At 46.0% G+C, this 23,517-nt stretch overlaps 1 protein-coding gene and 1 long non-coding RNA gene across 8 annotated transcripts in view; one reads left to right on the top strand and one right to left on the bottom strand.

Moving 5' to 3' along the window:
* GYG1 (glycogenin 1) overlaps positions 1-21,423 on the bottom strand; it is a 33,937-nt gene extending 12,514 nt beyond the window's left edge. The window contains exons 1-6 of one of the 7 annotated variants that reach the window (XM_025449055.3): positions 19,859-19,918; positions 19,625-19,734; positions 18,165-18,300; positions 15,989-16,163; positions 15,539-15,701; positions 3,559-3,685 (exon numbers count right to left, since the gene is read on the bottom strand). In XM_025449055.3, coding sequence (XP_025304840.3) covers positions 3,559-3,685; positions 15,539-15,701; positions 15,989-16,163; positions 18,165-18,300; positions 19,625-19,688 — 665 coding nt within the window. In that variant the 5' untranslated portion in view covers positions 19,689-19,734; positions 19,859-19,918. Of the gene's footprint in view, positions 1-3,558; positions 3,686-15,538; positions 15,702-15,988; positions 16,164-18,164; positions 18,301-19,624; positions 19,735-19,858; positions 19,919-20,858; positions 20,997-21,348 lie in introns of those variants that run through there. The other 6 variants (XM_025449056.1, XM_035705098.2, XM_025449062.3 and 3 more) reach the window with 6 other exon arrangements.
* Positions 292-15,664, top strand: LOC125753451 (uncharacterized). Its single transcript, XR_007405335.1, has 2 exons — positions 292-2,740; positions 15,448-15,664. It is a non-coding gene; the product is annotated as an uncharacterized LOC125753451 (long non-coding RNA).
* Positions 21,424-23,517: the final 2,094 nt, after the last annotated feature.

Raw genomic sequence — 23,517 nt, 5'->3', positions numbered from 1 at the left:
TTGTTTCTCAATTCATCTATTACAAATCACCTTATAAGTTATTGGACTAAGCATTTTGGCTCTCAAATTATACTGTGTTAAAGAGGATCTTCTATCACAGAAAACACACTAATTATGTTTCGGAAGCTATGTTTGAGTATTCATCACTCACAGTGATAGAACTATTAAGTGTGTTTCCTTTCTGTTTTGTACTATCCAGACAGTATACAGAGAAAGGCATTAGAAATGCTACCTCCGTGGCTCAAATTCATGTCAAATAGGATTCATATTAGGCCATCCTTTAGCAAAAAAAAAAAAAAAAAAATACCATAAAATAGCAAGGCTACACTGTTCTAAGTGTAGCATGTGTTTTAACATATCCAAGGCTCTAAGATTCTAAGATTCCGGGGCATCTAAATACTGCCTCAGTGACCTCATGGCACATGGCTGTTTGGAGCTGGTAAGACAAATTCTTACTTCCTCTGTGAAGCCCAAGTTGCTCCGAACCACTCCACAGTTTTTCACTCTACCCACCACCACCCGTACACTGTCCCTGGGGAAGGCTGGCACACCACAGGGCCACTAAGTCCCGGAGACCCCCACCCCCACCCCCAAGGTTATTTGGAGCCCCTCACACTCATGTTGAGCTCCCAGAGGTGCACAGGGCAATCTGTGGAAGAGCTAGGACAGCCCAAATGTTGTTCGTGATCATCTACCTCGGCTTAGCAGAACAGGGTCACAATTTTACATTAACACAAAACAAAAAAGAATAGAACTATCTGTTCTTTCAGCCCTTCCCATTTGTACGAAAAACGTCTCTGGAGATGGATCTCTGCAAGAAACAAAGGCGTTTTCTGGCAGGGGGAAGGGAAAAAGGAGTTCTGTGATGTGGTTTCAACATTCCTAAATGGGCAGCAATGGGGTGAGACAAAGCCTCACTCTGGAAGGTCTTATCCAGAAGTGTGGGGTGGACACCCCCAAGGGCGGGCCGCACCGAGGCGGCGGGGGCTGCTGTCGGGCCACAGGCCAGCTGACAGCCAGCACACGGATGCAGTTGCTCCCCACTTCCCCAGTGCGTCACATACTCTACAGTTATGGCAATAAACCAAGGAGATTTCCAAAATTAGCACTAATTTGTTGAGCTGGGAAGAAGAAACCATCCTAACCATTCTGGTCATTGAGATCTCAAGCTGCTTTTCTGGGAAATTCATTCAGAGGATATAAAAACAAGTGGGTTCCTCTGAGGGAGGGGCAAATAAGTCCATCTTCCCCGACCCCTCTCCCCCAAAACCTAACTCTGCTCTATTTGCTTCTTGTTCTTGTCAGAACAAAATAAAGGCAAGCAGTGTCTGCGCAAAGCAGGCTACCGCTGAAAGGTGCAGCGTGCTCAATTTTGGCGTTAAGGTAAAAATCAGATGGAGTCCAAATGAACCATAGGGGAGATAGTTGCTAGGCACCGGGGGCCACGTTACACGGAAAACACAAACCTTTAACCACTAGGTTGACTCTGTTTGGGACTGAGACCAACTGGAAGGAGATCAGATTCGCGTCTCCCCCACCGTCATCCCAGGACTCATGCTCACGGTGCAGAATTAAGTGGGATGGTGGGTAGAGTTGCTCACACTACTAATGATTCTTTCCCCTTCATCCTCTCATGTTTTTGCTTGCTCAGCTGAGTCTAGTCAATTACGTTAACCAACTGCCTTTTTTTTTTAAGATTTTATTTATTTATTCATGGGGGGCGGGGTGGAGAGGGAGAAGCAGAGACACAGGCAGAAGGAGAAGCAGGCTCCATGCAGGGAGCCCGATATGGGACTCATTTGCGGGACCCCAGGATCACACCCTGGCTCGAAGGCAGGCGCCCAACCACTGAGCCACCGGGGCGTCCCCCCAACGCCCTCTTATAACAAATTCAGTTCTCGGGGATCGAGCTATCACGAGCTAGCCTGCAGGAGCATGGCTCAGAGTTGCAGGGTAGGTTGTAAGGCAATAAGGATGAAAAGAATCAGGCCCACATTTCTAAGCAAGACAAGGCCAAGGACAGAGAGGCCAAAACACAAAACAAACAAACAAACAACTTTCTCTAAATCCACCCCTTGCTAGCGAATCCTGTTCTATTTGTGTTACTTGGGCTGCAGCTGGCATGTTTGAGAGTTTGCCTGTTTCATTCTAGAGAGGGAAGACAATCAAGAGGCTATAATATGTCAGAGACATATGCCAAGAGAACAGTTAGGGAGGAAAGAACACAAGACACTTGTAATCCTTATCTGGGAGAATGTTGACAGAGTTTGCCCAGGAAAAGAACAGAAAAGGAAACACTTCTGCCACAAAAAGCCAGACGTGCTCATTATTGTGGTAGGAGACTTAGAGAGGGGACTTTGGATAATGAAATCCGAGGAGTGAAAGGCCCTTTGTTTTCCTCGCTCAGGAATGCCCAAGCAGGACAGACTGCAGAGCCGAGCCCAGCTCACCCAAGACCTCTGCCGCTCAGGGCTGTGTCTCAGGATCAACCGGACAGCTCAGCTTGGCCTCTGTTCAAGAAGCCTGAATCATCTTCCTCGTTCAACACACATGAGTCAGAGGCTAAAGAGCAGGGCCCGGGCCCTCACAGTGAGACAAGCTCTGCAACGGGGCTGCATTAACTGCAGAAGGAGACCACACGAAGGGGAGTGCCAAACAAGTAAGGCTGCCAAAAACAAGAGGTCCACTGAGCACGTTATGTCTATGCGAACTCATGCCGTCCCCATGACAACTCGAGGAGGTAGGGCTTATTTTCCTTGTCATTTTGCGTATGGATAAACTGAGGCACAGAGGCTAAGCCATATAGCTGGTAAACGGTACAGTGAGAACACACACCCTGCCTTTCTGGCGTCAGAGATTACGGTTACTGCTAGGCCTCCTCTCAAATAAAAATGACTAACAGTCTGACATTTACTGAGTGCTAAAGGGAGGCCAGGCCTCCTCCTACCCACTTCATACAATTACCTCCCTTAACGATCACAATCGGCTTTGGAGGACATCGAGGCAGAGAAGTTCGGTGACTAGACTAACTCATCCTGAGCTAGAAGTTGAGTAACTAGGAACCAACCAGGAGGAAACTACTCCAGAATGTGAACTGAGGTAGTTCGGCTCCACCCCCTCTGGACCGGGACCCCACCCTGTTGCCAGCATCTTGCTTAAGCTCCATAATAACCGGAGAAAGCGGTTAATGTCCTCATTTTAAAGGAACGGGAACTGAAGCTTAGCAGCCACTACGAAGCAGAAGTTAGGGTTGTGCCCAGTATGGGTTCTGGACCATGACACAGGGATGATTTAATAGAGGGTGTGGCACCCCAGGAGCAAATGGGAGCCTTCTCCCATAAGGTGGCTAAGTGCCCTCGGGGTTACTCCAAAGTAACTGATAACATCAAGACCTTTCCCCACTATAGCCATGTTTCTCATAAGATAAAGACTTCCCTCAAAGTTCCCACCTATTCTGAGGTGACTGACCTCAGAATAACCATGAGGAGCCCCACCAAATTTTAAATCCCACTCCCCTGCCCTGACCACCCCCAACAACAGTTAAACCTGTGCACTTACGCTTTAAATGCTGGGAGGTAGGAGTATATAGAAATGCTGCTTAGGTTATAAATAAATGGCAGGTGTTTTCTGATATCTGTTGTTGCCCAGCTGCTAAAAAATGTGTTCAGTAAACCCTGGTCCCCACCTGAAAGACAAAAAAAAAAAAAAAAAAAAAAAAAGAATCACAGTCATAAACTTCAAAGACCGGTCAGTAATTTTATCAGAACACATAACTGGATCTTCAAAAAATAGGTACAAATTCCATTATTAAAATAAGAAATTCTGTGTTAAACGTACCAAGGACATTTTAGGAGATGGCCATTTTCTCAAGTTAATTCATTCATTCAACAAATATTTACTGAGCAGCTGGTACATGCCAGACACAGCACCAGGCACTGAAGAGTCAACAGAGAAATGGTCATTATCCTCATGGGGAGCAGGGCAAGGAGAGGATACATGGGTACCGGCAAATTAAGAGTCAATCAACATCACAAATGGGGAGGAAAAGCAGCAAAGTACTGGGTGCTAAGAGGCACATGGAAGTGGCTCAGGAACATGTGAGGAGCTGGGGAAGGCTTCCACCAAGAAGCTGTTTTGAAGCCAAGATTGGGGGGTACATAGGAGGCCTTGACAAACGCAGGGAGAGAGCAGGAGGGCAGATGGTGTTTCAGGAAGAACAAATAGCATGTTCCAAAGATATGAGGTGGGCAGGAACGTGAGGCTGTGCAAGCAGACCTCGGGGTGGGAGGAAGGGCTGCGTGGCACCGGGTGAGTCTCAGAGAGGGAGGCACGGACCACGACACGCAGGCTCAGACTACAGACTTTATCCCCAGTTAAGGACTTTTGACTTTATGTTAAAAAAAATAGGGGCAGGAGGAGTCAAAAAGCAACAGAGAGCAAACTAGGATAACTGAATGGTTTTCCAGAGCCCCAGAAAGATGCATCACCCGGGTGCACTCTCCTGACACCGAGCAAGCCTCTGGACAGGTCCAGGTCAGTCATCCCCGGGACCAGCGTCAGCCGCGACCACACAGCACGGCGCCTGCTTAGACCCCGGGGCTCCTGATTTTTAGGCCTTCCTTGGAAAGGCACAAACGTGGCCACTCATTCAAAAGAAATAGCAGTGGAAAGCCAAGCTGCTAAGTGTCTGACCTAAATCATAAACACACAAGTAACCAAACAGGTCACTAAGCCACCTCTGCCACACAGCTCACGTCCTCTGTTTTAGGTTCATGAGATTTCAGGAAACATGCACAGAACCAGTCTTTCATACAGCAAAACAGCAGCTTGGGTGGGGTGTGCGTGCATGCGTGTGTGTATGCACACAAGTGTGCACGCGCAGGCATGCAGTGTTAAGGGCGGGTTGGCAGGCAGGGAGAAGAGCAGGCTCTTCTGAAGTGCAAGGCTAATACACTGAGCAGCTACTTCCCTCCTTAGTCTGCTTTGCCCCCAAGCACACATATACAGCAGCCCCAACTGGCTAGCGTTATTATTTGGTTTCCATTGGTTTTGAGAGACTTTAAAAATCTGGAGATTATTTAATATTTGGAACTAAGTAGTAAGATCAAAGCATTAGGGTTGAAGTCCAAGTGTCCCTTATGCAGCCTCTGTGTATCTTATCCTTTCTAAATACCCTCAATCAACTCTATGGATCAAAGGCATTCGTTGAACAAATGTCTACGGAGCAACTTCTCTATATAAGGAGGCTCCGATGGGTCCTCATTCCTCAAGGGACAAACAGCTCAACAGAAAAATCAAGATTTTATCCTCTTAAGTTCTCAAGGACAATAAAGACAGTGGCAGGATGTGCTTCACCGGTTACATGAACAAAAGGAGATTAGCTATGTTGGAAACATATTTTGAGACACAAAATATTAAAGCCAAAACACAATACCATTCATCGGAGGCATACTTTGGATTCTACAAGGACACCCCAAATGTAGACACTGGTGGCTGAGGTCCAGAGGTCTGATGTCTTACTGATTTCCTTTCACATATAATCATTAAAAAAAGGGTTAGGAAATCATAGCTTTATTCATAATAGCACAAAACTGGAAATAGTCCAAATATCTTTCAACAGGTGTATGAATGCGATACCTCCATACAATGGAGCATTACTCAACAATATAAAGGAAAAAAACCTACTCATACCCACAGCAATTTGGATGGATCAAGAGAATTATGCTGTGTGAAAAAGTCCAGTCTTAGACAGTTACATACTATATTGTGCCGTTTATATAACATCCTTTACGTTACAAAATTATAGAGAACAGATTTATGGTTGCCAGGGGCTAAGGAGGGGGAAAGGGTGGGGGAGAAGAGATCATGGCTATAAAAGAATAGCATGTGATGGAACTGTTTTACCTCGACTGTGGTGGTGGTCACACCAAAATACACACCTAATAAAACTGCACAAAAACACACAAACATACCTAACACAAACATGTAACACGTAAAACTGTTAAAACTGTTGAAATCTGACTGAAGCTGATGGATTCCATCAGTGTCGATTCCTGTTTATGGAATTATGTGAGATTTTTCCATTAGGGAACTGGGTGAAAGGTACATGGGAACTTTCTGTATTTTCTTACAACTGCATGTGTATCTACTATTCTCTCAGAATTTTTTTTGAAAGTCTGGGGATTAATTATGCTTTAGATGCAATATACAATAAGGAACGGTTAGCCATTAGACTCTAAACTGCACAAGGACACAGACTAGGACGTTTTGCTGACTGCGTTCTAAGCACACAGAATGCCTTACAGATAACGTGAATGACTTGTGGAATGAATGCAAGAAACCTGACGATGTTCTGTGACAGCAGAAAAGTTGAGATGACTTGAACATTCCACCAAAGAGGAATGGTTAGTACGTTAGGCTACTGACCACCTGTGGATTATTATTCTGCCGTTAAGACTAAGGGCTAGAAAGACCAGGAGTCCATCATGCAATATAAAGATACACAGAGACACACATCTTTATCATAACTAACAACATTCATATTGGAAGGAAATAAATGAGACAACAATAATTGTAGGAGGGGACTGGTGTTCCAGGTAAGCTCTCCCTGACTTTTCCTTAGCACAGGTGCATTATTTTTAGACATTTAAAATAACAATAGGATGCAGGGCATGAACAAGATTGTGCCAAGATCTTTTCTAAACATTCTTTACCTGTTATTTTCATTGTGAAATATACTATCAAAAGAAAAATACACGTGTAGTTTATAAAGCATATTAATTATATAACTCTACCCAATACCCAATTTAAGAACTCTAACGTTACCGCTGCTGTTTAAATTCTACGTGGGCTCCCTATTCCAATTCTACTGCCCCTGCCCCAGAAGTAACTAAAGGAATTTTATTTGTAACGGTCTTGATTTCCTAGGTTTTACCACGTGTATACATATCCCCAGACAACATATATAGTTTCACTTGTTTCTGAACTCTGGAAAATTGGGCATCATGCAATATATATTTTTCTACCAGCTTTTTTTTCAGTGCCACATTATAAGACCTTTGTAAAGTTAAGCAATTCCACTAAAAATGGACTACTGACTACATGCAGTACAAGGAAGGCATCTAAGTCCATGAAGGTCAGAAGAGTAGTTGTAAAGCAGAACTTCCCAATCGGACAGGATGATCCCGGGAAACAGGAGTCAGAGCGGTTGATCCCTTAGAGCCCCTGGTCAGCTGCCTCTGGCCACAAAAGGCTGTTTCCGTTTACCCTCAGGTAGCCCACAAACATCATCAGCCCCACAGCCATGCGCCACCCCGAGGCCAAGCAGCACCGGTGGGATAGGAAACAAGCATCAAGTGTAAGGGGCAGGGAAGACCTGTGCGTCAGCGGTGCACATTCAACTGGCAAATCCTTACAAGAGCCAGCAGGGATCTTGCTCCCGGAGCAGATAGGACAGAGCACAGAAGGTCCATGGCCACCGACCTCATTCTGTGATCTCAAAGGGTCAACTTTTAGCCCAAAATTGTGGATTGAAAATAGAATTAAACATCACCTTGGGAGTCTGTAGCTTCTTACAGGATTTTTAAGTTTAGCACTTCAAACATCTTTTTCCAAATGCACAATTTCAAATTTCAAGGTCAGGCAAATTTTTAACTTCATCCGAAAAAAATGTATGTAGGGTTATCAATCCTGTCTTTTTATTTTTTTAAAGATCTTATTTATTTACTCATGAGAAACACACAGAGAGAGGCAGAGACACAGGCAGAGGGAGAAGCAGGCTCCCTGCAGGGAGCCCGATGGGGGACTCGATCCCAGAATCCCAGGACCACGCCCTGAGCCAAAGGCAGGTGCTCAACCACTGAGCCACCCAGGTGTGCCCCTAATCCCGCGTTTTTAGAAGTCCCTAAGTTAGGGGATCCCTGGGTAGCTCAGCGGTTTAGCACGTGCCTTCGGCCCAGGGCATGATCCTGGAGTCCCGGGATCAAGTCCTGCATCGGGCTCCCTGGAGGGAACCTGCTTCTCCCTCTGCCTGTGTCTCTGCCTCTCTCTCACTCTGTGTCTTGAATAAATGAATAAAATCTTTAAAAAAAAAAAAGTCCTTAAGCTAGAGCACAATTCAAAACAGAATGCCAATCTAAGCATGTCTGTGCTACAAAACCTAAGGAATGCTCTGAAGGCTGCTGACTTCTCACTACAAAACCCCCAGGACTTTTTAGTCCAGTACATTTCAGTCAGACTTCTAGATGCAGCTTTAATTTATTCTGACAGGTTAAGACACTTCTAATCTCAATCATCTCTGAACCGACAAACATGATTAGGAGACATCCCGGCCGGCAGCTGTGATCCATCAGGCCAGGGCGTGGCAACACAGGTGAGAGAAACAAGGAAATGGGACTAGAGACACGGACACCTGTTTTGCAAACAAAAGCAAATATCAGATCCTGCATCATCCTTCCACCTGGCTGCCCGAGTATAATAACTGCCTTACAATCCCTCAGTATTTTCCAGGTCTTTTGAGCAGAGTCATGAACCTGGCAACCATAAACACATCACAGCATTTATCAGAAACTCGGTCTATTTTATAAGACAGAAATGGAGTTGAGTGCTGCCTTTCAAATTTGTGCAATTGTTTCTGTACTCTTCCATAGTCTGTTGGCAGCTGGCCTGCCTACTGTGGATAGCAAGGAGGGTGGGTCATTTCTGGTTTAAACGTGACCCCTAGTAGCTCAGCCACAGGAACATTCCCTTTAGAATCCTCCTACTCAAAGTGTTCCAGGTTTCAGTACCACAGGCATTGCCTGGGAACCTGACAGAAATGCAGAATGATAAGCCCCAACCCAGACCTGCAGAATCAGAATCCACCTTTTAATCCTTTAATCCAGGTGATTTCTTTGCATATTAGAATATGCGAAGCACTGGTTTAGAGTCTTTTAGGGGAAGGACTCCTCCTTTACCAGAGGATGCAACTCGCAGTTTCATTTCTGTAGAAAACGGCTGACGTATCATAAATTAGGCATAGGTATTATGAACAGGATGATTAATAAGATAGGTTTCAGCTCTCCAATGGTTCTCAATCTAATAAAGGGGCAGAGGAGCGGGTATCAAGCATATAGAGTAAAACATGCTTAGTACTATAGAGAGATACAGGCAAGTGCCAAAGTGAAAAGGTGACTCGCCTGTTAACACTGATTTCCACGATATATTAGTGTCATCGCTTCTGCCTAGAGCAAGCATGCTAAGGATTACAGTTTATGAATGATCTTGGTGATATTTCTAAGAGGTTTACCAAGGACCAGCGGATGAGCCCTAGGCAGCTCATGGAAATCCAGGCACTTGCAGCTTGGGACTCACTATCACTGCATCTCACTGGCCTCAACCCACTTAAGCCAAGAACAATTGATTTACTTTACCACTTCATGTTAAATAGCTCTTTTTAACTAATTTTCTTTAATTTAAATTCAATTTGCTAACATATAGAATACCCAGTGCTCATCTCATCAAGCGCCCTCCTCAGTGCCCATCACCCACTTACCCCATCTCCCCACCCACCTCCCCTTCCACAATGCTTTATTTATTTCCCAGAGTTAGAGGGGCCTCTCATGGTAATAACTTTTATCACTTTTTTTTTTTTTTTTTAAAGAAAGAGATTCTTGGGGTGTCTGGGTTGCTCAGTAGGTTAAGCATCTGCCTTTGGCTCTAGGTCATCATCCTAGAGTCCTGGGATTCAGCCCCAGGTTGGGCTCCTCGCTCAGCAGGGAGCCTGCTTCTCCTTCTCCCTCTGCCCCCAACAGCCCACCCCCACTGCCGTGCCCTTGTGCCCTCTTACATGCCTGCTCTCTAATAAACAGATAGTACCTTAAAAAAAGAAAGATTCTTAATAATCAAGAGGTTAATTAAATAATGTATAAATGCAAGGGAACATTTATTCTAGGCCTATTACATTTCTGTAAGGTCTTGTAAGCTTTATAGAGGCAGGGATAAAAAAAATCAATTATTTACTAGTCCACTGCTGGCCATTAAACTTAGCATCTTGCCCATATTAGTACCTAGAGTTATTTATGATTCTTTTTTTTAAAGATTTTAGTCACTGAGAGAAAGAGAATGAGCAGAGGGAGGAAAAGACGGAGAGGGTGAAGCAGACTCCCCACTGAGCAGGGAGCCAGAAGTATATAGCTCAATCCCAGGACCCTAGGATCATGACCTGAGCTGAAGGCAGACACTTAACCGACTGAGCCTCCCAGGTGCCCCAGTACCTACCATGATTTAAATGCCAAATGGACTACTCTCTAAATGTAGAGAGTATTATTTCCAAAAATACTTCTGGACTCACAAAACAATGTAAGACTATAAACTGTGCAGCCGATTTAGAAAAAGACAAGGTACTTTAGATATTGTGGTTTGGGGGAAAAGAGCAATCAGCTGTAGAGACAGTAGACAAGAGCCTCCGTTGATCTGTACGACGAGGAATGTAGCAGCTGTTCTCTATGCAGAGAAATGAATTTTAAGTACTTAATCTGTAATAAGGCCCATGTCACAGAGATTCTCCTCCATCCTGTGTCACTATCAAGATACGTTTTCATGAATGCTGCAGTAGGGACTAATTAGGAGGGAAGGAAAAAAAAAAAAAAAACCCACACACACAACCCAGCCATGGAGTGAAGAAACGCTGTCTGGCTCAGCTCTGGCTCTGCCACCGGCTAAGGAGCGCTGGGCAAGCTGCTGTCCTGACGCTACGCCAGGGGCTTCCTCATCCTGGTTACAGAGCAGGCCCTTGAGAAAGACCTGCTGCTACGTGAATATGTGAACCGGAGGGTGACTGACGACCTCATGGGACCACTGGGAAAGGTGTGGAGGAGGAGGGCCAGTGTGAGAGCCTGTACACACGTAACACGTTGGTCCTTTCCCCCTTCTCGATTTCTCACGGGGCTCATGATCCCTGCTGGTTACAAGGCTAGAGACAAACAGATGGCTAATTTAAAAAGAAATACTCATGGGTCCAAGGAGGTAAAAATAGCTCTTGAGAAAAAAACTTGGGTGCTCATTTGTCTTGCTATTACATGTCAGGACTTTTGCTTTTCGTTTTTACTTATTCGGGATGCTGACTACTCAAACTATCAATTAAATGATATAAGTGCAAAAGCGCAGAGTAATTTTCAAAGCGACCTAAGAAGAACCCTCCAGGCCACAGGCAGCCTCGTGTCTGGGCAGCCGGCAAGGGAGAAGCCCTCGAGTCAGCGGACCCAGTGAGGCACACTGGAACTTGAGCTGATTTGGGTTGGACAAGACAAGTGTTATCTGGAAATACCTCTCACCTTCATTCCTTTTTTGGGCAGGTTCAATTTGAAGCCCAACCTACCACGAAGATTAAAAGAGGTAGCAGTGCAGTCAATTTTACACTTTAGAAGAATTTAACATCAACTCTTTTCTGTTAAAAATCATTTTAAAAACTTAGCATACCCTCCTGGTTTACTGCATCTGCTAGCACAGAAAAAAAAAAAAATCTTTCAGTTTAAGGGGCTCCGTGACCACTTGGAATCTGAATATGGAACATGTAAGTATAAGGAGCTCATGGCCGGTCTTGGGATTCTGCTTAAGATGAAATCATACCTAATATTCAATCGCCAATTGTCTATTCTTTCTGAAAATTCAACTGTAGACCAAAGTTTCATTACTCCAGTAAACAGCACAGGGTATTTATGTTAAAGTCAATCCCCATTTTCTTTTCTTTTTTCTTTTTTTTAAAAGAACACTCCAAATGGGGAAAATATGAATTCTTCTTTTTGATTTAGGTTTTTGAAACAAATACAAAGAGATAAAATTAAACATTCAGCAATCCTCAAGCACTAAACTTCCAACTGTATAGGCGTCCTTAATTTAGGATACTTTAGAGTAATGAGGGGAAAGAAAATAAACCTCAACTTGCATTCAGATTGATTTCTTCAAGAGCCGAGGGCATCACCTTTGTTGCACATGAGTATGCAGAGACAAAACCGATGATGAGTATCTGGTATGACCTCTCTCTTCCTCTCGCTGCTAACAAACCCCGACTTAACCTGACCTGTCACAATCTATAAAATGCTAGTGTGTATGTATTTCACAACAGCTATTGTTCAACTTTCAGGAAACCTGTACCTTCAGTTATGAAGTAAGCGCCAAGACAGTTTGCAAACACGAACAGTATAGGAACTTAGACACCGCACTCCGGAAAATTAGGATTCAGCCATGAATGAGGTGCACAGCCACTAGCTCTAAATTCTAATACTCCATATATTTGGAAGGAAGAGAGAAGTCAAGGTATCTAGCGTGATTTGCCATGTTAGGGTTATTCTCTTGGCTAGAGGCATGGCGGGGGTGTAGTAATTAGAGGGCTGGTGATTAGAGGCATGCCAGCCACATTCCTCTGCAGCACAAGAACTGTAAAACCAGTCACAAACACTCAGGCACCAGGGGCCTGTGAGGCTTGTCAATGGACACCAGGCCCCATAGTTTTTGTTGAACGTATGCAAGAGATTAAGCAGGACTTGCAAGACCTTCAGACTGAAATACAATCATCTATAAATGGGTTTTCTTTAGTACTAATCTAAAGAGGCTGTGACCTAAGCCCCCTGTTCAGTAAAACTGTGGGATGAAGAGAGATGGCATATACCTATAGGATATTAGAAAATGTGAAAGGAAACACTGAAAGTGTTCATATCTCGGTGCCTATGACATGACATTTTTTTTTTTGACATGACATTTATACAAAATGGTGCACTGCGCTGAAAACGTGAAGCAAAGCAAGGTTCCTACCGCCATTAGAAAAAAAGATGCAGTTCACGACAAGATGTTAAGGGTCAGTCCAGTAAGTCTTTATGTCATACTGGTATTAATTCAACAGGACAGTAAACTTTTCCAGTGCAGAAGAGGCTCCCACGGTATGTTGGGAGCTTTCTTTGGGAAGTAAAGCTCATCAACACAAAGGGAAAACTACCTTTCATGTAAGAGATGCTGATCTATTCTTCTGTGGAATTTAGACAACATATTGAGAATAACTATAGGTTTCCATCTGCATAACTGAATTTTCAACTCTTTAAATTAAGCATTTCTATTAACAGAGAAAATTCAATCCCTTGCCACCGACAAGCCAGTAAATGGAACACCTTACAGAAAGACCAGCTCCTGGAAACCCTGCTGAATAATGAAATGTGCTACTAGGCACAGAGAGACTCCCTCAGTGGTTTCAGATTCTGGCTGAAAAAGCAGCAAGTGCTTTCTAGTTGGGCACATTTCACACATCCTGGCTTCTTAACAACGAATCCATCAACTCTTCTAGTACCTCCTTCATTCCCAGACAAGGTAGACAATTCAGATCGGGTTCTAATCAATGAGTTTTACATTCTAAAATTGTAACCTGGATAATTTGCCACGGCATCCTACTGTTTGGTATCCAAGCTCTTTGTTCTCAACCACAAAACCTAGTACTTGTCTAGATTAAAAAACTGGATTGATTCTCTTTACGCTATTACGAATCATTTGGATTTCAGGTTGCTGGAGCTACTTTAGAATGTGAATTGTTTACTGGAGTTGAGAATTTATACTGAATTTCTGGCAGATTACACTACTTCCTCCAAATTTGATCAGAGGAGATGAAGAAAGCTCTTCACCTGACGGGAAGGCTTAGACAAAGAGTGGACTTCTGCTAAAAATACTCTCACCTTCCTTTTATGCAAAGTAGAAGAAATAAGGAGTATGTGTTTTGAACTCAAGTACTAATAGGTCTTTCATTTTTTAGCAGCTCCATAGAATAAGCCAGTGAAGTGAAGAAGTTGTATTTGGCCCTGACCACAGTGATCACTCAACACATTTCTTACTTAAGGGTGCTTAAACTAAGACTGCACCTCTTATCAGATGTCACCATTCATTTTGGTGAAGATATCCCTGCTCACTGTTTTAGAGCATATAGTGTCTTGGCACAGAGCGAAGTTTCTCCACCTTGGCACTACTGACAACTGGGGCCTGCTAATCCTTTGCTGTGAGGCCTGTCCCGTGCACCACAGGATGTTCAGTGGCATCCTGGCCTCTATTCACTAGATCCCAGTGGCACCCTTCTTCTCAGTTGTGACAATCCCACAGGTCTCCAGATGTTTCCAAATGTCCCCTAGGAAGCCAAATCAGCCCCACGCTGAGAGGGCTTGATGAAGAGTATAAACTAGCCAAATAGGGACTCAAGATGGAAACTTAAACTTTCTTATTCTTTTTAATGACATTTCAGTAGCTGCATATCACATGTTCTCTGTCAAGGGACCAAACAATTTGTTTTCCTGTGAATAGCAACAACAAAAATCCCAATTTCAGATTTAGGTAGAACTTGTTTTAACTTCAGCAATTTGATAAGCTTTTAATCTTTTAGTTTAAAACGTTTAAATGTGAGATTTTGATTTTTAACTTTATAACTAGTTAATGGAAATGAATCTTCATATCTATACTGAAGGCCAAACCTTATTTTATCTGAGGAAAGTCATTTATGCTAATTTCAAAAGATCTACTCCCTGCAATCTCAGATTTGCTCTTGGGGGGGGGGCGGGGGAGGGAGAGGATTCCTGGTGCCAAGCAGCTGCTTCCAAGCTCAGAGCTCTCTGCCACAATGTCAAGTATCTGCTAGTTAAGTAGACACTGGCTGCTTCTTAGAGCGGATCCTTCTCTGATATAATTGGCTTTCTTCTTTATTCAAAAGATCCACCAGAATTTTAGAAAGAGCTGCTTTTGCACATTAACTAGTAGTTTTGTCTTGGGATAGTTTGTTGTTGTTTAAAAAAATGGATTATTTATTATTTCAGAGACTGGCCTGAAACAGAAACATACCTCCTATTTCATCTGATCAAATTTCTCCAAAGGATGTGGGTCCCTAAATCCACAAATAGTTAGAAACTTTCTATAAATACATGTAGCTACAGATGCACTTATAAGTTATAGAAAATGGATGCTGACTTTGCCAACGTCCTACTCTTTGGCCTTGCAAATGCCACTCTGATGTGCGGCCTTATAGGGAATGAGAATTTGGAGACAGAGATTAATCATTTAACTTCCTGTCTTGCTTTTTAAATGCTTCCCAGGAGAATTAGAGCCAAATTATCAGGTTTATTCCTCCAATTTCTATGGGGAAAATGGTTGGTCCTCCTGTTAGCTGTTGCGGTTAAGTTTACTTTAGTTTAAAGACAGATGTTAACATTTTTGATCTGTTTAATGTCTTTCAATTCTTGAACAGTCACAGTTCGTTTATCATACTCTAATTTAGACACAAGAAAGCCAGCTAAAGGCAGGTGTGTAAAACTGCCTCTCTGAGCTTATAGGTTAATCTTATGCACTTATAAAAGAAAAATGCATATGCACACACAGACACACAACAGTCTTTTCAACAAGAGCACAAATGAAAATGTGTGCTACATCTCATGCATTGCTGTCTTCCAGGCACAAGGAATCAAAGCAACTAGATCCCTGAGAAGAGCAACCCCTAGAAGTTACTAACGGCTTATCGCATACAAAGAGAACAGATACCTACCATCAAAACTGCCTTGCTCAGAAGCAAGGTGCAATAGCTGATTGTACGTTTCAACTGAAGGCTGATAAACAAAGACTCCAGAATTGAAGCAGTCAGGCCACCCTGGGTCTGGTGCCGCCGACAATTCTTCTCTCTCAAAAAGATCATCAATATTTGCTAGGACCTAATTCAAAGGGGGGAGGGGTGGGAGGGAAAGCATTACAGGAATGTTCTGCCCCATAAATATAAGTTCTCCCTACATTATCCAACACAAAAGATGCAATCTGCTGCTTTTCTTAACCATTCAAGTGACAGCTGTAAGGTAGCCTGGGTTTACTCTCCCTCATCACCTGATGCTTTTAATGACTGGTTTTATCTGAACTTCACTGTCAAGCCTTGAGAGCATTCCTCAAATGCCTAACTGGTCTCAGTTACTATATACATCCTGTCAGTCATCAAAGCCACACTCACCAGAGTATCTGCATCCATGAACACACATTTTGAATACTGCGTAAGTGACCAGCAATGCAGTTTAGTCAACGTGACGCCCAACTCAGGCCTCTTCATTAAGGTTAGATGAGCAGAATCGCCACTGTCCAAGACGTCTACTGTGATGACTTCATCAAAGACTGTCTCTAAAACTTTTCTGACAAAATAAAACCCAGAAAACAGCACTTAGTATCTTTTCAGATAAGTAACAAGTAACCCATCTAATGTAAAATTGAACTACTAGCCTACCCATCAATTACTAAAGCAATCTGTTATTTTGATATAGCACAATCTCTTAAATAGGTGGTCTTAATTTACTTCAGGCCAAACTGTAGTAATTTGCATGTGCAGCTAACTTCACTACAATAATAAAAATTGCTCTGGTGAAGATGAAGTACTTGTCTTAAACATTATTATAGCAAAAGGTTCTTAATTCTTATTGGATCACTGAATACCACGCAAATTATAGAAACTGCCTATCAAGATAGGACTCCCATTTGGAAAGAGCACATCTTTACAACAGCCTACGTATTTAACAGTGATATCTCATTAGAACGGATTCTTGCGGGCCACTGCATGTTTTTACAAATGATGCTTAAGTGCATATCATACCTGCAATGAAGCCTAAAACTAGCCATTTTTGCTAAAGCAGTTGACAGAGAACACTGCATCCCAAAAGGAGTTAAAGGACTCAGTTATTTGGGTGCCAATTTTTAGAACAGAATATAACCAACACTTACTTACAGTATGCTTAGCACTTTGACATAATAAGGGACTCACTTTGGTTTGTGAGGTACAACACTTTTCTGGGCCCCAAATTAACTCAAGATTTATTTTAGGAAGCAATCTTGAGGTGGGTTAAGTGGGGGAAGACTTAGGTAAAACCGTAAGTTCAGCACAGGGGAACAGAAATGATTAACAGGTCATCGCTGAAAGTTTATAACAGTCTGAGACATGTAGAACAAAACTCGTAATGTACTGTCTCCAAGCTGTGGAAAAATACGTTCCAATTCACGCAGTAAACTTGGTATTTTTGAAAATAAATGGTCAGCGGTGCCATTTACCACAGTAAAGGGGGATCGAAGACTTACATCTGTCTTCTTACACGCATCCTCACTAAAGAGACTACAAATTAGGATGTACACATTAGGAAGCATTAGCATTTTCCCAAATGGCCCTTTAGAAATAAGGTTATTAGTGTGTGAAAAACATCTATCTCTCATTATATAAAGCAACCTTTTCAGAGGTCCTTGGCATGTGGTATAGTTCTTGTCAAAAGTCACAAAAAGGGGGATCCCTGGGTGGCGCAGCGGTTTAGCGCCTGCCTTTGGCCCAGGGCGCGATCCTGGAGACCCAGGATCGAATCCCACGTCAGGCTGCTGGTGCATGGAGCCTGCTTCTCCCTCTGCCTATGTCTCTGCCTCTCTCTCTCTCTCTCTCTGTGTGACTATCATTAAAAAAAAAAAAAAAAAAAAAAAGTCACAAAAAGGGTATTTTCAATTTCTAAAAGGGCTAGGAAAACAAAAATAGACACCATACAGAGCTGCTAGTGTGCCCACATGTTTTTGTAGTATTAGGATCTAGGTAGTTCAGTCCAATACTTCAAAGTTTCATACCAACAAATCAAAGTGAACTAACCCAATCAACAAGCAGTTTGTGTCCTCCAATTCCCACCCCTGGGGTGCTCTCCTAGCACAATCCCTAGTTCAGAAAGCCCTGGCAAACATTCTAGTCTATTAAATGATAGACAAACATCTTTGGGTTACAAATGCCTATGGACACTAGAGAAAACTGCTTTTTTTTTTTTTTTTTCCCCAGTCACCTGAGCTTTCCCTGGGTGAAAACAGGAAACAAAGCAGCCCCTGTGGCATTCTGGGAAAGGAATGCAAGTGAAGTGTGACCACCTAAAAGGAATGCCTGGACTAAAACATTCACTCGGGTCATCCTAGAGGACTTGCTTACAGAAGAGTCCTTCTCCCACCGGAACCAGTAAGAGTATGGGTCAGAACAGCAGCTCCCAGGAAGGAGCTCAGCAATTCTGATCTTTCTCCACCTAGTGTTCAACCCCTGGAAAGGCTATGGCCTCAGTGCCCAGGGATGCCAGAAATGGGAGGCGGAGGGCAGAGTCGCACCCACAGACCAGCAGTGAGATCCTCACCTCATGGAGTCTGAGACCTGCGGGGTGGCAAGCACGGCCAGCTTCCTGGTGGTCCTGTGCTGTTTCAGAGACGAGCCCAGGACCAAGGCTCCTTTGGCGTAGGCATCGTTTGTGGTCAGTGTCACAAAGGCCTGATCTTAATACAAAGACAAAGAGAAAAACCACACTGATTATAATATCCTACCTGGGAAAAGCTACCCCAGGACCCTTTGCAACCACTAATTTGGCAAAATCAGCCTCTCTGAGATCAACTTGCTCTGTTAATTAAGGAGCAGCCTCTTTGGAAGTGGGGGGGAAGAACCCAAGCGCCCACTTTAAAAATGATTCACGACCATTCTTTAGCAGAAACATCCTTGGCAATCTCCGACAGACTGATTAAGCTATAAAAATGAAATCCAATTTAGAGCCCAAACACGCAAAATTCTCAGACTAAATAGTAGCTTAACACCAGAAGGTGAACCTTGGGCAATTAACAGGTGGTAATGAAGAAATCAAGAGGTCCATTTTCTGTTTCCTACAAGTATTTTCAGCCAACCACAAATCTCACTAATGACCTCAAATGAGAGCATCTGAAAGCAGAGGCCACAGTCTTCATTCTGATGCTTAAGCTTCTGCCAAGCCTCAGGCTTTATATAGTGTTTCCTCAACCTGGAGTAAAGCCCCCCGACCCCCAACCGCCGCGGCCGCCGCCATACCAACAGTCACTGCTCAAACATCACCTCGACAGAGGCCTTCCCTCCTTAGTGCTTTTATCTAAACAGCAGCTAGAGTTAATTGCATTTAGGGACCACCTCAAAAGCACTAACAAATCTGCCTTTTTCTTGGAGAGGCACACAGCACGCCCCACCCTGTACCATGGGATCCCCCAACACACACACACACACAAAACCACTCAGTTGCCAGAAGGGAAGGCAAACACATGAACTGTTCTTCCTACTGAACAAGACTCACCCTCCCAAGACCACCAACCCGGCCTTTGGGATTTCTCCAGGTCTTCCCTGGAAGGAGTCTGAGGTATGCTCTATCTCTGGGGGGATTTTAACAAGTTAGTGGGCATCCAAATGTACAGGATACTTAGGATCAAACACTGGCAGGGGTCACTTGGGGGCACTGTTGCCCAACCAAGGAGTTGGGACATTTTGTCATAAAGTAATGCTCTCCATTATTTTCCAGCTGTGAAAGCTGGAGACAGAATAAATTCCTCTGATAAGCCAGAGAAAGTTGCAGGCTGTCAAGGGGGCTAACACGGGGCCCAGACTCAGACCAGAGGGCATCTTCACCCCCCGCCCCCGACTCTCTTCCTGTAAAGGCTCGCTATTGAGCGTTGAAACAGTGCTGTTCCCCACTCCTCAAGGGCCACTGGCTTCCCAGCTAGTCACATTGTAGGGTAGCTCAAAACAGTGACATCTGTCACTTGACATGCCCATCAACGTCTGCCTTGACTTGTTCCTTCAACCCACCATGAGAAGATGGCAACATTTCAGCCAGTCTGCCCCAGGAGCCTTTAATCTGGGGGGATAACATGCCTAATGTGTCACTTGACCAACAGTGGTCCAGATTCCAGGGGAACCTGGAGAGAAGTTGAACAAGGGATTTAAATAGGACTCGGTGATTTCAGGAAGCAAGGATGGGGATGCTGTGCACGGTGAGGCAGGGCGCAGGCTTAGGGCCACAGGCTGCAAGCCCCGGCGCACCTTACAAGCCAGGGAAAGACCTGGGGCCGCTGGCAAAGGGAACCGCGCCGGCCCCGCAGTGTCTAGTCGCGCTCTCAGCCCCACCACAGCGGAGGGACCGCCCGGGGCCGCGGCTGCAGCGCCCCCAGCAACCAGTGAGCGGCCGCGCGCCCACCGCGGGGGCCGCTCCGGGGCGCTCGCCGGGCTCCAGCTGGCCGCAGCCCCGCCCCGGGGCCTAAAAATAGGCTCCGCGCGGCCGCCAGCGAGCGCCCCGGCGGGCGGCCCCGGGGCCCGGCCTGCGCCCCTCCAGGTGCCCCCGCCCGCGCCCCTCCGGGTGCCCCTGCGCCCCCCCCCCAGGTGCCCCCGCGCCGCGCTCCGGGGCCCGGCACCCCAGGGAACCGGCTCCCCGTACCCCCTCGCCTGCGCGCCCCTCCAGGGGTCCCTGCGCCCCCCCAGGTGCCTGCGCCCCTCCAGGGGTCCCTGCGCCCCCCCAGGTGCCCGCGCCCCTCCAGGTGCCCCTGCGCCCCCTCCCCCAGGTGCCCGCGCCCCTCCAGGGGTCCCTGCGCCCCCCCAGGTGCCCGCGCCCCTCCAGGTGCCCCTGCGCCCCCCCCCCCAGGTGCCCGCGCCCCTCCAGGTGCCCCTGCGCCCCCCCCAGGTGCTCCCGCGCCGCGCTCCGGGGCCCGGGCCGGGCGCCCCCGGGAACCGGCTCCCCGCCGCTCCCCCGCGCCCCCCCGGCCGCGCCGCCGCTGCTCCGCCCGCCCCCCCCGCCCTTCCCGGCGGCGGAGACGGAAGCGGGCGCGGGGCCCCGGCAGGCGGCCCAGGCCCCGCCAGCTGCCCGCCCGGCCCCGGCTGTCGCAGGGCGCCCACGCCCGACCGCAGCCAGCCTGCAACTTCGCGGCGGTCCCCGGCCGGCCGGGAACTCCGGGGGTGCGCGGCGCGGCGGGGCGGGGCGGGGCGGGGGCCCGGGCGAGGTCCCGGGGGCTGCGGGGCGGGGGCCCCGGGGAGGGATCCCCGCGCGTACCTGTCATGGTGCCGCCGGGGCCGCCGCAGCCGCAGTCGGGGCCGGGAGGAGCGCGGCGGGGGGAGCGCGGCGGGGGAGCGGGGGGGAGCGCGGAGGGAGCAGCGCGGCGGGAGCCCAGCGCCGGCCCCGAGCGCTCTTATAGCGGCCGTCACGTGGCCGCGCACGCTCCCGGCGCCCGCCCGCACCCTCCCCGCCCCCAGCCCGCGCCCGGCTCGCCGTCCCGCCCCCGGGGGCACCTGCCGGGACCTCGCGCCTCCGCATCCTCCCTCACGGGGGGGGGCGGGGGGACCGCGGCAGCAGCTGGACAAACTCCCGAAGGAGCCGCGGGGTCGAGGACCCGGAAAGCAAAACCCACCAGACCCCACTCCGCGGAGCTTTCGCTTGAACTGTTTGGAACAAAGTGTACATTTCACTCATTTCGCATCAGCCTCTGGAAACCTCTTATTTATTATTATACTTTTTTTATATCCACAGTGGTCTCGTGGCTTACCAAAAAAATGCAAAGACTCTTCGCTATGTAATTTCGATCCTTGCAGCACTCTGCGTCCATTGGTGTCCCATCCACTCCTTCCACCAACTCGGTGAAGTAGGTGTTATATCCTCTTCCTTTCACAGATAAACTGAATTACAGAAGGGTTGAATGACTTGCCTAGGGTCCTGTCATGAAGTGGAGAAGGGAGGCATTTCGGTTTAGGGAACTGATCTTCCTACCAGGAAGGCCATGACATCTCTGGGACCTCGGTGCCCTAATACGGTTAGCAAATTATGGTAACTGTGGTTGGGTAATGTAGCTGTTTAGGTTAATCCGTTTCACAAATCATGAAAAGGTGAATTTGTCGTTTTGCTAGGAAGTTGAGAAATAGCTCTTTATTGTGCTCACACCCTCCTCCTCTCCCCATCCCCTCCACCCAGCCCAAATATACCAGGAAAGGAACAGGTAATACAATTCTCTGCCAACAACAGCTGCTCAGTGAATGCTGAATGGAAGCCAAATAGGAATTTGACAACATCAGCTCAAAAAGTGAAATAGATGCATAAGAATAGGTGTTTTATGGCAAAGGCCTATTGCTTTATTCTTAAACCAATTATCTCAGTTTCCTCAAGTGTAGGCCTGAACTTCCTACATTATAATTGCTTAGGGCACTTATTACAATGCTAATTTTTGGTCCGAAGTCCAGACCTCCTGCACCAAAATCTTAAGGGTCCAACCCAAGAATCAGCATCTTAATTATCATCCTCCAGGAAACTCTCTTCATTCCTTCCCTTTCTCCCTACCCCACCATGGCTTGGAGACCACTGATTGGCTTGGAAAGACCTCCTGGTTACTTGCTTTTATAAACACTTCCTTTGTAGCAGGTGGAAATGTGGTGGCAAGGGTACGGTGGAGGAGTTTTCACATATTTGAACCCTGTGGGTTTAGAAGAGTTGACTTTTTTTTTTTTTTTTTTTTAGATTTTATTTATTTATTCATGAGAGACACAGAGACATATGCAGAGGGACAAGCAGGTTCCCCCCGGGGAGCTTGATGTGGGACTTGACCCCAGGACCCTGAGATCATGCCCTGAGCCAAAGGCAGATGCTCAACCACTGAGCCACCCAGGCGCCCCAAAAGTTGACACTCTTTCAGAAATATGTAGGCTGGGCAGCCCCGGTGGCCCAGCGATTTAGTGCGGCCTTCAGCCCGGGGTGTGATCCAGGAGACCCAGGATCGAGTCCCACGTCAGGCTCTCTGCCTGGAGCCTGCTTCTCTCTCTTTATTGTGCTCACACCCTCCTCCTCTCCCCATCCCCTCCACCCAGCCCAAATATACCTCTCTCTCTCTCTCTCTCTGTCATGAATAAATAATAATAAATAAATAAATAAATAAATAAATAAATAAATCTATCTTAAAAAAAAAAAAGAAATATGTAGGCTGTGCTTGATTTGTACCTACCTGAAAAAAGGAAAACAGTGGTGCTCCAGGTCTAAATGGCTTCTTTCCATACTGGTAAGTGGACCTGAAAGAGTCAAGTATCCATCTTTCACTCAGAAACCCTCCTGCCTTTGGTGATCCTTTTACCACCTGCTGCTTGACGGCAAAGTTCCCCGGGCTGGGCTTTCACAAAAGGGCAAATCCAGGAGGAAGATCTGGGAACAACTAGAACAGTAGGGAAAATTTCCTTAGGACCAAGTGCCTCTCTGCTCCATCCTCCAAAATGTCTAAGTAAGAGCGGTCACCACAGCCTTCTTTCCTGTGTTTTGTGCACATTTACAGTAAGAGAACGTTTATAGCTTTCACCGCCTTAAATCAAAGAGGGACATTTTGAGGTTGCTATAATGTCTCAATCGAGATTACTAATAGTGAACCACTGCCCAGTTTTCCCGGAACTGTTTTACACTGAGTTTCGGTTAGGTATGAGAGCAAGTCCTCTCAAACTTTAATGGGCGCACAAATTGTCTGGAGATCTTGTTAAAATGCAGGTTCTGACTCAGTAGTTTGGAGTGTATCACCCTGGTGATGTCTGGGTTGTGGACCAATTTTGCATAGCAAGGTGTTTGAACATTCTGGATTGTAAGGATTTAGAGGCAGTGGGTAACCTTACAATGTTGTGGGACAGACATTTGAGAATTTAATTTGTTAACTTTTTTCCCACTGAAATTTCTGTAGCTGAATATCTAA

Source organism: Canis lupus, chromosome 23 (genome assembly GCF_003254725.2).
Source record: "Canis lupus dingo isolate Sandy chromosome 23, ASM325472v2, whole genome shotgun sequence".
Taxonomy (NCBI): domain Eukaryota; kingdom Metazoa; phylum Chordata; class Mammalia; order Carnivora; family Canidae; genus Canis; species Canis lupus.
Note: the sequence above shows the minus strand (reverse complement) of the source record. Positions and strands in the feature narration are given on the sequence as shown.